The following is a 16,730-nucleotide window of genomic DNA, read 5'->3' on the forward strand; positions in this document are numbered from 1 at the left end:
AGTTACGGCGCACAGAAATGGAACAAACACGAATTGATTAAGCAAAGCGCAGGTCGGGATCTGAAAATTGAAATGCTAAGTGCCCTTGATTCTCTTTTCAAAAGTGATTTTTGAATTGTTACATTCCTGTGTTTTAAATGCATCAAACTTAAGTACCGTCCCACGCGGTGAAATGCGTCTCCGTAGACAAAATAGAAAATCGGCTTCTTGAGTATCACCGGCTCTTCTTCCACTTTTTACTTGTTTACCAGAATTTTGTTCACTTAAATGTGAAAAGAGAAAGAGACGATAAGTTAACACTTGATACTTAAGTGAGGTTGGCTTCCTAGGGACGATCTATTAAATTTAGTTGTAGAGGAACTTTTCTCTTGTAGTAATATTCAGTATATCAGTTGGTTACTGATATCTTTCTGTGATGTGAACGTCGCCGTACTGATTACCTGGAAAGTTTGTTCCAAGTAGCATTTTAGACCCCCATGTTCCTTTCCTCTCCCCCGCACCCCATCCCCACTCCGAATAAATAGAGAATAGAAACACAGTTAAATAAAGCAAAACAGGAGAGACAGAAATGACCAATTACTCAAATCAAGACTCATTTCCTAATAACTTCACACATGATTTACTCAATACCTGTTTTTCGGTCTTTCTTAGCATTTTATTATCATACCTGGTTTTCAATCAGACTTAGCATTAAATTCGTTGTAAAGAAAAGCTGAGGTTGTGTATAGCCATTGAACGTTGAGGCAAAAGCGTAGCCAAATTCGCTTTACGAATAAGTCGGCCATTAAAAGGTTCAGAAATAGTTTCTGGAAGCCATTCGTGCTGTTTTCGCCCAAAGCATTTGCTGCTTAAAGGAGCGCGAGAACCCTCAGCTCCGGGTCGTGGAAATCCCCGCCCCGGCAAGGCAATATTATTTTGCAAGGTTTCATCCGCCGTATTTGGGAGATTCGTGCAAAACATTTCCTCTCCTTTCCCTCAACCTCAGCACATGGGGAATTCAAAAGAGGAAGACGAATAGATCAAAGAACAAAGGTTTTTCAGTCGGGGTCACCGCGACCTACAATTTTGAAAAGGGAATTATTTGATTATCCAAATGGAAGGTTTCCTGAAGGATGTCTTTTTATTTTGTGTGTGTGCTTTTATATATATATATATATATATATATATATATATATATATATATATATATATATATATATATATATATATATATATCACATCAAACCGTGATCCATTTATATATCAATTCAAGCTACAAATGTCCTTTAATATCTAAATTCACTTTACCTCCCAAATGATATATTTTCATATATGTACCGAAGGGGAATTTTTAAGTTGATATTTCAATTTCGTCCCCCCATGGGATCGAACCACCGTCCAGGTGGACGGGGACGAAATCAGGACAGTCAGTGACGCTATCCAATCAGCCAACAGAGACGCTATAAGTTCATATCGATTCTGACCTTACAAATCACCCTCGATCTGGATGCTTTTCGTAATTAGAATCGATATGAAACCCCGTCTACCATGTTGGCCAATTCGAGCGTTTGACAGAACGTAGCCTTTTGTTATGAAAAATTATCACATCGAACCGTGATCCATTTATATATCATTCAAGCTACAAATGTCCTTTAATATCTAAATTCACTTTACCTCCCAAATTATATATTTTCATATATGTACCGAAGGGGAATTTTTAAGTTGATAACAATTTCGTCCCCCCATGGGATCGAACCACCGTCCAGGTGGACGGGGACGAAATCAGGACAGTCAGTGACGCTATCCAATCAGCCAACAGAGACGCTATAAGTTCATATCGATTCTGACCTTACAAATCACCCTCGATCTGGATGCTTTCGTAATTAGAATCGATATGAAACCCCGTCTACCATGTTGGCCAATTCGAGCGTTTGACAGAACGTAGCCTTTTGTTATGAATAATTATCACATCGAACCGTGATCCATTTATATATCAATTCAAGCTACAAATGTCCTTTAATATCTAAATTCACTTTACCTCCCAAATGATATATTTTCATGGGGGGACGAAATTGTTATCAACTTAAAAATTCCCCTTCGGTACATATATGAAAATATAATCATTTCGGGAGGTAAAGTTGAATTTAGATACTTAAAGGACATTTGTAGCTTGAATTGATATATAAATGGGATCACGGTTCAGATGTGATAATTATTCATAACAAAAGGGCTTACGTTCTGTCAAACGCTCGAATTGGCCAACATGGTAGACGGGGGTTGTTTCATATCGATTCTAATTTACGAAAGCAATACCAGATCGAGGGTGATTTGTAAGGCGTCAGAATCGAATATGAACTTATAGCGTACTTCTGTTGGCTGAATGGATAGCGTCACTGACTTGTCCTGATTTCGTCCCCTTCCACCTGGACGGTGGTTCGGAATCCCCATGGGGGGAACGAAATTGTTATCAACTTAAAAATTCCCCACTTCGGTACTATATTGAAAATATATCCATTTGGGAGGTAAAGTGAATTTAGATTTAAATAAAGGACATTTTGTAGCATTGAATTGATATATAAATGGGATTCCACGGTTCGATGTGATAAATTATTCATAACAAAAGGGCTACGTTCTGTCAAACGCTCGAATTAGGGGCCAACATTGGTGAAGACAGGGGTTTTGGTTTCATATCGATTCTAATTATGAAAAGCATCCAGATCGAGGGTGATTTTGGTAAGGTCCAGAATCGATATGAACTTATAGCGTCTCTGTTGGCTGATTGGATAGCGGTCACTGACTGTCCTGATTTGTCGTCCCCGTACCACCTGGGACGGTGGTTGTTTGGTTCGATCCCATGGGGGGACGAAATTTTTGTTATCAACGTTAAAATTCCCCTTCGGTAATATATGTGAAAATATATAAATTTGGGAGGTTAAACGTGAGTTTAGATTTAATAAAGGACGTTTTGTAGCTTGAATTGAATCTAAATAAATGGATCACGGTTTCGATGTGATAATTATTCATAAACAAAAGGCTACGTTCTGTCAAACGCTCAGAATTGGTCCCAACATGGTAGCTGGGGTTTTCCATATCGTTCTAATTACGAAAGCATCCCAGATCGAGGGTGATTTTGTAAGGTCAAAGAATCGATATGAAACGTTATAGCGTCTCTGTTGGCTGATTTGGATAGCGTCACTGACTGTCCTGATTTGTCGTCCCCGTACCAACCTGGACGGTGGTTCGATTCCCATGGGGGGACGAAATTTGTTATCAACTTAAACAATAAAAATTCCCCTTTGGTACATATATGAAAATATATAATTTGGGAGGTAAAGTGAATTTAGATATTAAAGGACATTTGTAGCTTGAATTGATATATAAATGATCACGGTTCGATGTGATAATTATTCATAACAAAAGGCTACGTTCTGTCAAACGCTCGAATTGGCCAACATGGTAGACGGGGTTTCATATCGATTCTAATTACGAAAGCATCCAGATCGAGGGTGATTTGTAAGGTCAGAATCGATATGAACTTATAGCGTCTCTGTTGGCTGATTGGATAGCGTCACTGACTGTCCTGATTTCGTCCCCGTCCACCTGGACGGTGGTTCGATCCCATGGGGGGACGAAATTGTTATCAACTTAAAAATTCCCCTTCGGTACATATATGAAAATATATCATTTGGGAGGTAAAGTGAATTTAGATATTAAAGGACATTTGTAGCTTGAATTGATATATATATATATATATATATATATATATATATATATATATATATATGGGAACGGTAATTTTCTCGATTCGTGTCAGTGTTGTAGGGCTAGTTAGTTATATGGTTCATTGTCTATCCAATTGATTTGTTCTTATCTCGAAAATTGACTGGTAAGTTTTGTGGTTCTTGTTTAGTGTTAAATCAGCATGAAATACTTGTTCTAATGAGCATTTATCAAGGAAGCATCATAATCATCGTCCTTTATTCTCAGGTAATCAGTGAAACTCTTAATTCTCATCTGTCATCAGTGTTCCCTACATAAGAAAAAACCTGAATCATTGATCATATGTTGAATTATCGCACTTCAAGCCTTTTGGATCATTATTTGTAACATAATAACCTACATATCTACAGAAACTTTGCAAAGAATTTATTTTCCCCAATTTTGGTTTTATAAAACAGTAAAAGCTAAATTGAATTCCCCTTATATCAATTTTACAAAAAACTGTGCAATCTATGAGGGTTACTGGAAATTTCATTCAATTGAAGTATTGACCCCTCTCGTTTGTTTGCTTTATCAGGTATGGATAGTAATTTAACAAGAAATGCAGCAACAAGTGTCCTTCATTAAACTAAAAGCGGGATTTGATTACTCCCCCATGATTATTTATCGGGAAGGGAAGCCTGAGAGCTAAACCGTCTCCACCAAATAATCGGGTTTTAAGGCAACAGACTTTAACGAAGTCTTTTCAGCCTCTTATATGGATCGTCTGCCTTAATTATTACTTTTTAATTGGTGTTTTCAAGGAAACGGGAGCTTTCTTAGTAGCCGTTTTTGAAAAAACAATTTGATTGGATGATGTTTATTTTCAGTTTGACAAGACAAAAGTTGTTTTTGTTACCACGGATATATATTAGGTAAATGAGTGATTATAATATTATAATGACAATGGGAAGTAATAATTATACACAAAAAGACCTGCAGCAAACCGGGGAAGTGTATGACATACACGTAGTATATACAAACCATACACACACACGCACATATACTGTATATATGTATATATGTATCTATATGTACATGTATACTGTATATATGCAAGTCGTCAACTCTCTGTGATTTGGTACAAATACTGTACCGCATTCCTTTATCAGGTAAAGATGAAAATGAGAATCCTACCATTAAAGACAAAGATGAGAAATTTCCAAGACATTTTCGGTTGGCGTTACTCCTCTGGTAGCTGTTCTCAGCCACTTCTTACTGGATGGTTTGCTTTTAGAAATGGCAATAAAAAGAGGAAGAGTACTATTAGATTCCATAGACTGAGGATCCAGGAAGTTTATGATATTTTTTTTTCTTCCAAACAGTCCATTTTAGATTTTCACTCAAGTTCGAAAACAATCCTTGTGAGAGGGAATATAAATTACTTTTATTCTTAAATCGTGCTTGATAGCAAATCGCTATAATTACAGGCCAATTTCCATCACAGTTCCTATCTAAGGTTGCTGAAAAGTTAGTCATTAATTCCCTTTTATGGCCCTAGAATATAGGTATGTTTGCTGACAGTTGATACATAGTGAAAAAATGAAATATTTCAGAAGCCCTTTTAAGTACAGTATAATTAGATAGATATACAGTATACTTAGATAGATATAGGAAAACACCACCAATGTATGGCCCAGGCTTTTTCCTCTTGGTTTTGATGCTAGTTTTTATTTATTTTTTTTTACTTAGCTGTTGTTGGCTATGATTCGATTTTCCATTTTATAAGTGACTTACTATATTTATATCCAAAACTTCTTTTGTCGTTTTGGGCAGAGCAAGGGTGGGAAGTAGCTCTGCCAAATCAAACGTTCTCATTCAATTTATTTATTATTTGAAGGCACTACAGACCTAAAAAAATACTAAAATAATCATTGTCAGATATCATTTGTGTCGTATTAAGATTTTTCGTAACATTTTACACTGGGTAGCGATGTAAACATTGCGTTCTTCCTAAACGTGGCACAGATTATATATATATATATATATATATATATATATATATATATATATATATATATATATATATATATATATATATATAAATATATATTGTCATATCACATTACCGTTATTCATATACATACATCGAGCTACAATGTCCTTTAATATCTAATTCGCTCTACCTCTGAATAAATATATTTTCATATATGCTTAACCGAAGGGGAATTTTTTACACGATAATAGATTTACCTGGTCCCGGGCGCGAACCCAAGAAGCCATTCAAATCCAGGACGTCAGTGGAAGCTTTTACCACCGCGGTGGTGGGGTAGGTAAAAGCTTCCACTGACGTCCTGGGTTTGAATGGCTTTTTGGGTTCGCGCCTGAGACCAGGTAAATCTATTATCGTGTAAAAAAATTCCCCTTCGGTTAAGCATATATGAAAATATATTAATTCCGAGGTAGAGCGAATTAGATATTAAAGGACATTATAGCTCGAAGTATATATATATATATATATATATATATATATATATATATATATGTATTTATTGGTGCCATTTCTATAACACCATCCTGCCATCTTATACTCGTATTCTGAAAGCTTTATTTTTAAGTCTACAAAATCGTTTAGTACTATTTCGCAGCAATACCATGATTCAAGTCATTAACATATCTTATATATATATGTATATATATATATATATATATATATATATATATATATATATATATATATATATATATATATATATATATATATATATATATATATATATATATATATATATATATATATATTCTTCATCACTGGTGGGCTAATCCTCGGTGAAATAGGCACGGGGACACGGAAGGACATGGCACATTACATAGGATCCTTTATTGCAAGCGACGTTTTTGGATAAAGTCCCATCTTCAGGCTAAAGACAACAGCAAAAATGTTACATTAGTACAAAACAATTAAGCAAGTTAACGTGAAATTATTATCAATTAATGTATTTCTAAGTAAAATTACGAATTAAAAAATCTCAAAGAATGAGTATTACATCAATACATAAAACGTTTAAGAAGGGAAGTGGTAAAATCATAAATAATTAAAATATTTCTAAGTAAAATTACGAATAAAATTATATTATTATATATTATATATATATATATATATATATATATATATATTTTGGATAAAAGACCTTGCTCAAGCAGAGTCCCGCAGATCCGTGTCAGGACGGTGGAAAAAGGTCAAGAAGAGGCCAACAACAAAGTGACGCGGCTTTATGCCAGGTCACTTTGTTCTTTGCCTCTTCTTGAGCAAGGTATTTTCCTCTTTTTTTTAATATTTTTTATATATAATAATGTTTTTATTTGTGATTTTACTTAGAAATATTTTAATTATTTATGATTTTACACTTCCCTTTCTTAAATGTGTTATGTATTGATGTAATACTCATTCTTTGAGATTTTTGAATTCGTAATTTACTTAGAAAATACTTTAATTGATAATAATTTTACGTTAACTTGCTTAATTGTTTTGTACTGATGTAACATTTATTTTTTGCCTTTAGCCTGAAGATGGGACTTTGTCTCGAAACGTCGCTGGCAATAAAGAATCCTATATAATGTACCATGTCCTTCCGTATCCCCATGCCTATATATATATATATATATATATATATATATATATATATATATATATATATATATATATATATATATATATATATATATATATATATATATATATATATATATATATATATATATATTTATATATGTGCGCACGCACACGCGCTCGTTTGTTTGTGTGTGTGCGTGTTTGTATGTATGTACATATATATAATAGTCTGAGAGAGAGTTAGTGCTTGTTCACGCACCAGTATATACGTACTATGTCTCCATAAAGTTGAGCGTACGTTAGTCTATGTTTGATACATGCATCTTATACATAATGTGCCTACCGAAGAGGATATTGCGTGAAGTCAAACTCGATATTTTGGATTTGTGAGCTTTCTTCATATTTTTAGAACTTAGCGCTGCCATGGTGGTAATCAGGACTGAAATTCATGATATTAGGTATGAAGTGTGAGCGCGATATATTAAGAAAATAGATTTTAGATTGACTCCACGACATCACTGCCTGCTAAAGTATCGTTGCACTCACCATTAGCAATGTTAGATTCATCACTGTCAAAATTCTTACTTAAAACGAAATTTAAGATTGGAGTCGACCATTGGGTGGAAATTGTTTTTCTTCCATCTTTTTCTTCATATTGAACTTATTCCTTTTTACTGCTGTGATTTTTTTATTTACGATAATTCCTTCCATCTTTTTCTTCATATTGGACTTATTCCTTTTTACTGCAGTGATCTTTTTTCTAACGATAATTCCTTTCATCTTTTTTTTCATATTGGAATTATTCCTTTTTACTGCAGTGATCTTTTTTCTAACGATAATTCCTTCCATCTTTTTTTTTCATATTGGAATTATTCCTTTTTACTGCAGTGATCTTTTTTCTAACGATAATTCCTTCCATCTTTTTTTTCATATTGGAATTATTCCTTTTTACTGCCGCGATTTTTTTTCTAACGATAATTCCTTCTATCTTTTTTTTCATATTAGAAATATTCCTTTTTACTGCTGCGATTTTTTTTTTCTAACGATAATTCCTTCTATCTTTTTTTTCATATTAGACATATTCCTTTTTACTGCTGCGATTTTTTTTCTAACGATAATTCCTTCTATCTTTTTTTTCATATTAGACATATTCCTTTTTACTGCTGCGATTTTTTTTCTAACGATAATTCCTTCTATCTTTTTTTTCATATTAGACATATTCCTTTTTACTGCTGCGATTTTTTTTCTAACGATAATTCCTTCCATCTTTTTCTTCATATTGGACTTATTCCTTTTTACTGCTGCGATTTTTTTAACGATAATTCCTTCTATCTTTTTCTTCATATTCGACTTATTCCTTTTTACTGCTGTGATTTTTTTTCTAGCGATAATTCCGTATAAATGAGACAAATCTTAGGTTACTTATAGGAGAAAATATTTCTTTCTAAACAGTAATGCTTTTATTGATAATACTTCATGACACTTAGCATGATGTGGATGTCAAGCCAAAGAATTTGACAAGGTTAGCATTATGTTAAGATCATATGGAAGAATACGTGTAATCCTGAATAATATATTATGGTCTACATTGACTCTTCTACTTACTACAAAAAATTTACAGAAACCAGAGGTCTGGAGATGCTGGAAAGTGGAGCGTCAGTGACCCTGGTAATTTTGACGCCAGATAACTTGCAATCAATCAGTCAAGTCAATGCTCACAAGTAACAATTTACGACTGTGGAGGAACTACATAGTGACAATAGTGGGTACGTTTTTTCAAGACTGTAGAAATGGTTACCTGCCAATATTAACTTACAGCATTGCACCGTAACTGTATTATGTAGTAGACCTGGATTATCTCTAGCAATTAACGTTCTAATAAGACCGTCAAAGGACCAAACCTACCACAAGAAGTTGCTTCAGATATAGCGTTTCAATGCTAGATATCTTGATTGTTCATGCTATTGGTACAGTTTGTGATTATGCTTCGAAAAATGAGAAAGAACAGAGGTTATTTTGTGTGTGTGTGTGCGTGTGATGGGCTTTTGAATGAGAATCAAATACAGGCATAAACAAGTTCTTAAAACCTAAATATAGTATTAGCTGCAACAGTTACCGCTGATTCTTTATCTGCCGTCATCCGAGAGACATTCACTGAAGAGTCAATTGCATTTTGTGCAGTATATGTGAAGAGATAACTAACAAGGAAGTGGATTGCATTATAAAATTATCATATGTTTGACTCACCGATCTAGATCGACCTTTTCAACGGAGACAGGAGTGTTGTTGGGTCTGAGAAGTTGGATCTGGGCAGCAAAATGCCCATGGTTGTTGCCTTGGGCGTAAGGACGCCCTGGTGGGGTGCGACGTCCGGAATACACGCGAGCTGATCTGCGTGAAGAAAATTTTTCATAAACATCTATAACATTCATATGTATATATGATATATATATATATATATATATATATATATATATATATATATATATATATATAGGGTGAACCAAAAGTAGGTGGAATAGGATTTATGTAAGGGTTGTGGTATAACGATGGTGTTTATTATATAAATAATTTGTAATGTATTTTTGTGTACAATAGAATTTAATTGCAAATGTCACTATTCTTCATGCAAATTTAATTACATTAATTAACATAACTGTATATGTAATCTCAAAATAAACATTTATCTACTGTTCACCTACTTTTGGTTTACCCATATATATATATATATATATATATATATATATATATATATATATATATATGTGTGTGTGTGTGTGTGTGTGTGTGTGTGTGTGTGTGTGTGTGTGTGTAAAGTGCTCTCGTAAATATTCTCAGTTCTGTCAAATACGACAATGTTAACACTTGCATCTGCACTGAGAACTGTCATGTTAAACACTGTCGATATAATCTTTACAAAAGGGATTTAGTTTTCTATCATGCTTAAAATATAGAATAGAAAATACTAGAAAAATGAAAAGGATGAAATGACGTGGGTGTGATTCAATTTTCCAGTGGATCAAGTCACAAGCAGGCTATAAAGACGCTAATCGATAAAAGCCTTTGTATAGATAGAACCACATTACAGTGCTCCACCTACGTGTGAGATAGGAAGAAAACCTCATTAGTCTCGATCTCCCGTAGTTGGGCTTGGTCGTGTCAACAAACGAGGTATGATCCGACCTCCAGCTTACTCGGGGACTCCGTGATGGTCTATGTGATCAATACCCATACTCAGTACTACTCATACTAACAACGAAAATTTAAATAAATACTCTGTATATTATTATAAATCATTTTTGTACTGTTTAACATACACATTATTTTTTTTTTTACATTTTCATTCTAATAAATAAATTTTGAATACCCTATCCTAAAATTCCTGTATCTTTCATTCAACGCGAAACACCGTTTTCAGAACTTTTTAGGCTCTCCATCCAACTTTCGTAAGCCGCTGGCCCTCCTCCCCCAAACCCACCCCCAATCCACCAACACCACGCACACACACACACACACACAACAACAACAACAACAACAAAAGCAACGTCGTTTGCAGGCTTACTTCCCGAGTAAGTGAAAATACGATTACAGAGGAATTTCGTTGTTATACTGTATAGTGGCGCTATACCGGGACTAAACATTGATCTCTATTTATAAGCTTGGCGTATCACTTTATTGCCTGCCTTTTTAAGGGTTGTGATTCCCAAGCGGATTGTTTTTATGTGTAGCGGAGTCCATTTACTCTTATTCGTTTTCTATGATGAGAGGTTCTAAATCCTTTTGGTGTGTGTGTGTGTCCGTGTGTGTGACGTTGGCCGTATGCCAGAAGCTTAGAGGCCATCGTGCATACGAATAAAGAGATAAGTCTCTCTCTCTCTCTCAATTACCACGATGCCTACAAAAAATAGCGAGAAAAGATCTCTCTCTCTCTCAATTACCCGGATGCCTGCAAAAAATAGTGAGAGAAGATATCTCTCTCTCTCTCTCTCTCTCTCTCTCTCTCTCTCTCTCTCTCTCTCAGTTACCACGTACCTACACAAAATCGTGAGAAAAGATCTCTCTCTCTCTCTCTCTCTACTCTTCTCTCTCTCTCTCTCTCTCTCTCTTTTTCTCTCTCAATTACCAAGATACCTACAAAAAATAGTGAGAAATCTTCTCTCTCTCTCTCTCTCTCTCTCTCTCTCTCTCTCTCTTAATTACCACGATACCTACAAAAAATGGTGAATAAAGATGTATTGCCTCACTACTCCCTTTTTAGCTGAAAATTGGACCGAGTTCTGATCAAAATGCCAGGATTCGAGAAGATATCTCTCTCTCTCTCTCTTCTCTCTCTCTCTGTTACCATGCATTTGATGTCTAGGCCAGCCCCTGACGACGCTCCTGATTGGCTGTTGATAAGCCAGTCACAGGGCTGGAAACTCTCAATCTCTCGAGAGAGTTCACATAGGCAGGATGTATGTTCCAACTCTCCTAAGGGATACTTATGAAAGGAGAGTTATATAAGACGTAGCCCTTAGGAGAGGTGGAACACAGATCCTACCCATGTGAACTCTAGAGAGAGACTGAGAGTTTCCAGCCCTGTGATTGGCTTATCAGGAGCGTCGTAAGGGACTGGCATAGACATCAAATGGACGGTTGATGTGAATCTACTATAGTACAGTTGGTAACATGCTGGTCTCGCATTCTTGCGGGCCGGGGTTCGCCTCCCATCAGGGGCAAGTAAGTCAGGGTCTACCAGTGGTTACCACCATGAGTAACGTCATGGTGGGGAGTTGGGGTTACCTGGCTGACGTCCGCCTGAGAAGCAGTATCTTGGGGGAGGACTGAAACTGACGACTTTGTTTGTTTGTTTGTATGGTGCTTTTACGGTGCATGGAAACAGTGGGTTATTCAGCAACGGGACCAATGGCGCCTTTACGTGACTTCCGAACCACGTCGAGAGTGAATTTCTATCACCAGAAATAATCATCTCTAACTCCTCAATGGAATGGCCGAGAATCGAACCTGCGACCACCGAGGTGGAACGCTAATACCATACCCACCACGCCGCTGAGGCGCTAAACTGACGACTTTACTGACTTTGAAAGTATAACGATGTCAGCGAAGGTAATGGGGCTTTAGAAAAGCAGATCCCCAATGGTACCGAATATGAAACATCTCTCTAAAGAAATTATTTAATATATATATATATATATATATATATAATATATATATATATATATATATAATATATATATATATATATATATATATATATATATATATATATATATATATATATATATATATATATATATAAAACCTTACCTTACAGACCTTACATCTTGTTCGGGTTGCCCCAGGTCACTCAGTGTGAGGCACCTCTAATGTCTACCAGAGAATTGTTAATGCATCTTTCGGTATATTTTGCATCTTCCAATCTTGGATTGTCTGGGATGCAGCTTAGATATTTGTCGAGCTTATTTTTAAACACATCTGCGCTCACTCCTGATATTCCTCAGATGAGCTGGTAACGCATTGAATAGACGCTGCATTGTCAATGCTGGTGCGTGGTGGATAAATGTCCTGTGTACTTTCCTTAGTTTTCCTGGTATAGTTTTGGGCACTATTAATCTACCTCTGCTTGCTCTTTCTGATATTTTTAGCTCCATGATATTTTTCGGCAATTCCTTTTATCTGTTTCCATGCCTGTATTATCATGTAGCGTTCTCTTCTCCTTTCTAGACTATATAATTTTTAAAATTGTAGTCTTTCCCAGTAGTCAAGATCCTTAACTTCTTCTATTCTAGCTGTAAATTACCTTTGTACACTCTCTATTTGTGTAATATCCTTTTGGTAGTGTGGGTACCTTATCATATTGCAATATTCAAGTGGACTATGTACATAAGTTTTACAAAGTATAACCATGTGTTCAGCTTTTCTTGTTTTGAAGTGCCTTAACAATATTCCCATTTTTGCTTTGCACTTTGCCAATAGAATTGCTATTTGATCATTGCATAACATGTTCCTATTCAACATCACACCAAGGTTTTTAACTGCTTCCTTAATAGTGATTGTCTCATTATTAGGTCCCCTATATGCATAAAGCTTGCCTTCTTTATCTCCATAATTTATTGATTCAAATCTATCAGAGTTAAATACCCTCCTATTTACCTCTGCCCATTCATATACTTTGTTAAGGTCTCCTTGTTTCGAGTTCCTATCTTCATCACAGGTAATTTCTCTACTTATTCTTGTGTCATCGGCGAAACTACTCACTACTGAGTCCTTAACATTACTGTCTATGTCTGCAATCATAATAAAAAAAAGCAATGCTGCTAACACCATACCTTGTGGCACACCGGATATTACCTTAGCTTCATCCGATTTCTCATCGTTCGCAATAACTATCTGTTTTCTGTTGTGTAAAATTCTTTAATCCATCCTCCTACTTTGTCCACAATATTATGTTTTCTAATTTTCTTCGCTAATATATTATGGTCTCTACCTTCTCAAAAGCTTTTGTTAAGTCTAGATAAACCACATCTGTTTCTTTTCCGTTTATCATAGTTTTATATACTTATGTTCTCACGTGGACTAACAGTGCGTTTGTGTACTTTTTCCGGGTACAAAACCATGTTGACCTATATTAAACAATTTATTTTTTATTAAATGTTTCATAATATTTTTCTTCATTACCCTTTCATACACTTTCATAATATGTGATGTTAGACTCTCAGGCCTATAATTGCTTGCCACTAGTCTTGATGCACTTTTGAAAGTAGGGGAAATATATGCTAATTTATGCTCATCATAAATCTTGCCTGTATCTAAACTTTGCCTTAATGATATTGCAAGCAGCTTTGCGATAGAATGAACTACTTTCTTTAACAAAATGGCAGGGCCACCATCTGGACCAGCTGATGATCCTTTTTTTATTTAATTAATAGCCTGCACAATATCGGCTTCATTAATATCTATGTCTGATAAATATTCACTATTTTCATCCCTTATTTCTCTACCATTATCTTCATTATCAATTCTAATGGTAAATTCTCTCTTATATCTTTCTGCTAATATGTTGCATATTTCCTTTTTTTCATTCGTTAATCTCCCTTCATTTCTTAGAGGGCCTATTTCTATTCTTCTTTTATTCATCTTTTCCGCATATGAGTACAATAGTTTGGTGTTTTGCTTGATATTTACTACTATGAGATTCAGGGTCTCTGTAACACGGTTTTTTGGACTTTGCTCCTTGTCAAAGCATCGGATGTAGCTGAAAGTTGACATTTGTATATTTTACAACCACACAAATTTTGTCAGCATTATCAATAACCTAAACCCGTTGGTTTTGATTTTTATAGAGTAAAAATCAACTAGCCGACGCCACGGCCAATGATTACGAGCCAAGAGTCGAAAAACATTCATTACGTAAGCAAGGTAAACAAACACCTCTTGACTAAATGTTGCCCCGCCCATCCACCAGACAGAAATGCCATCGGCTCTGAAACCCAAAGACTTTATGAATGGCGGAACGATACATAGATGTGGATGGGGTATCAGTGCTAGCGTAGTAATACTACTGTAGCAGTAGTGCCGCAACAGTATAGCAGTAATATACATGAATTAAACGTTTAGACCAACTGCTGGGATCCTTGAGGATCATTCAGCACTTCTTACAACTACTCGAGAAATTAGTTTTTATAGCCAGAAGTTAAATTTTCTAATCCAACAATGCCCATGGTAGCCTTCAGTGTTATCCTAAATTATAACGAGGCGAAAGTGGGTGGAGCCTCATGAAGTCACCATTCTGACGATAATTATTGGTGAAGGTTTAAAGCCAATATACGGTACCGGCTATTTTTTTTCAGTAAATAGGTAGATAGCCAATAAATAAAATTGCTTGACACAGGATATAACAGTTATCAAATCAAGCTTGTCTACTATGTTTTTGATAATTACCAACTATTCCCTACATCTTGTCAATCTGATTGTGACCTATAAAGTAGACTGTAATTTCTTTGGAAACTTATTTTGGGAATTAGACTAATAATCGAAGTGTTTTTGTATTTATTAACATATTTTGTTGGTTTGTTCATTATGACAATTATCAGTGGGGAGGTTCCAGAGTTCATAAAGGTGTACTGCTTTGCTTGTATTTAAATTTGTATGTCATTGTTGCCAGAGGTTTAGCCTTCGTTACGTATAGCCAATCATCCATCGAGAAACAGGGAAGAAATGATGTCATAAGTTACGTAACGAGTGCGTTCGAAACCTTTTCTCTGAGTAAGTTGGCCCGTCTTCAAAAAAGGTCACTTTTACATTATAAGTACCAAATTTATTCAACCTACGTAGTGCAGAATACACTCAAAATTTATGTGTTGATATAATATGTATTCTGAATAAGCGTTATATTTATGAAAAGCATAGATAAAAAGTTATTGCGAAAAAACCGTGTTACAGAGGCCCTGAATCTCATAGTAGGGTCCTTTCTTCCAAGTCCCGTTTTCCCTTTTCTTTTGATTGTAAAATCTTTTCTCTGCATTTTCTCTTACTTTTTAGTTTCTTTTGCTAGACCTTTTTTTCACTTTCTGATTTTCTGGAACAAGATCCTTCTGTCTCTTGGTATGCATGACTGATGTTTACTTTTCTTCTTCGGTATATATTTATCCACTATTTTCTCTAATATTTTATATAATCTAAAATATTTCTCAACTTCTCGACATCATATCACTCAGGGATAAATTTCCAATAGAAACCATCGAACCCTGAAATCCTAGACGAAAATGTATCCAGAAATATTGAATGGGATATCGAGATGGTACGTATTCAGTGTTATTTTTTTTCATATAGTTCTGGAAAATGCGAAGAGAGATAACATTATACTTGTATACGGCATATACACTACTAGTATTTATATATATATATAATATATATATATATATATATATATATATATATATATATATATATATACACACATATTATATGTTGTTACTTTCAAAACGCATATATCCCCTCTTAGACTATAAAATGTTATATATAGAGTTTTGCAACATTTTTTCAGATTCCTTAGCTAGTTAGAGTTGTAGGATGTCTTAAAATGTATGTTCAGATTCTGCATAACATAATTTAAAAGAATATATAACGTAGAATGTCCATTCGAAGCTAGAGTTGTTTCAGTGTCTTTTCATCACCTCGCGATTAAGGGAGCTCGCTGTCTCCGTGTTGTTTTTAAAAACATGTCAATCTTCATTCTCGCTCGACTTCTGTCTCGACCGGTACGTGTCTTTATTGAGCAATGTCATGACTCGTTCATAACTCATTTCATATGTGTACGTCTTTGCCGAATGCCATGCGTAGATTTCACAATATTTCTGTAAAGTTACGTCTCTATTAGAAGTTTCGAGAAAGGATTGCGTCATCTTTTGCATGCCCAACACGTTTTGAGTCTGTCAAT

At 35.0% G+C, this 16,730-nt stretch overlaps 1 protein-coding gene across 1 annotated transcript in view; it reads right to left on the reverse strand.

Moving 5' to 3' along the window:
* Positions 1-16,730, reverse strand: part of LOC135222421 (uncharacterized) — a 117,390-nt gene that overhangs the window by 72,424 nt on the left and 28,236 nt on the right. The window contains exon 6 of the mRNA XM_064260506.1: positions 9,539-9,682. Coding sequence (XP_064116576.1) covers positions 9,539-9,682 — 144 coding nt within the window. The remainder of the gene's footprint in view (positions 1-9,538; positions 9,683-16,730) is intronic.

The sequence above is a fragment of the Macrobrachium nipponense genome, chromosome 3, assembly GCF_015104395.2.
Source record: "Macrobrachium nipponense isolate FS-2020 chromosome 3, ASM1510439v2, whole genome shotgun sequence".
Lineage (NCBI taxonomy): Eukaryota > Metazoa > Arthropoda > Malacostraca > Decapoda > Palaemonidae > Macrobrachium > Macrobrachium nipponense.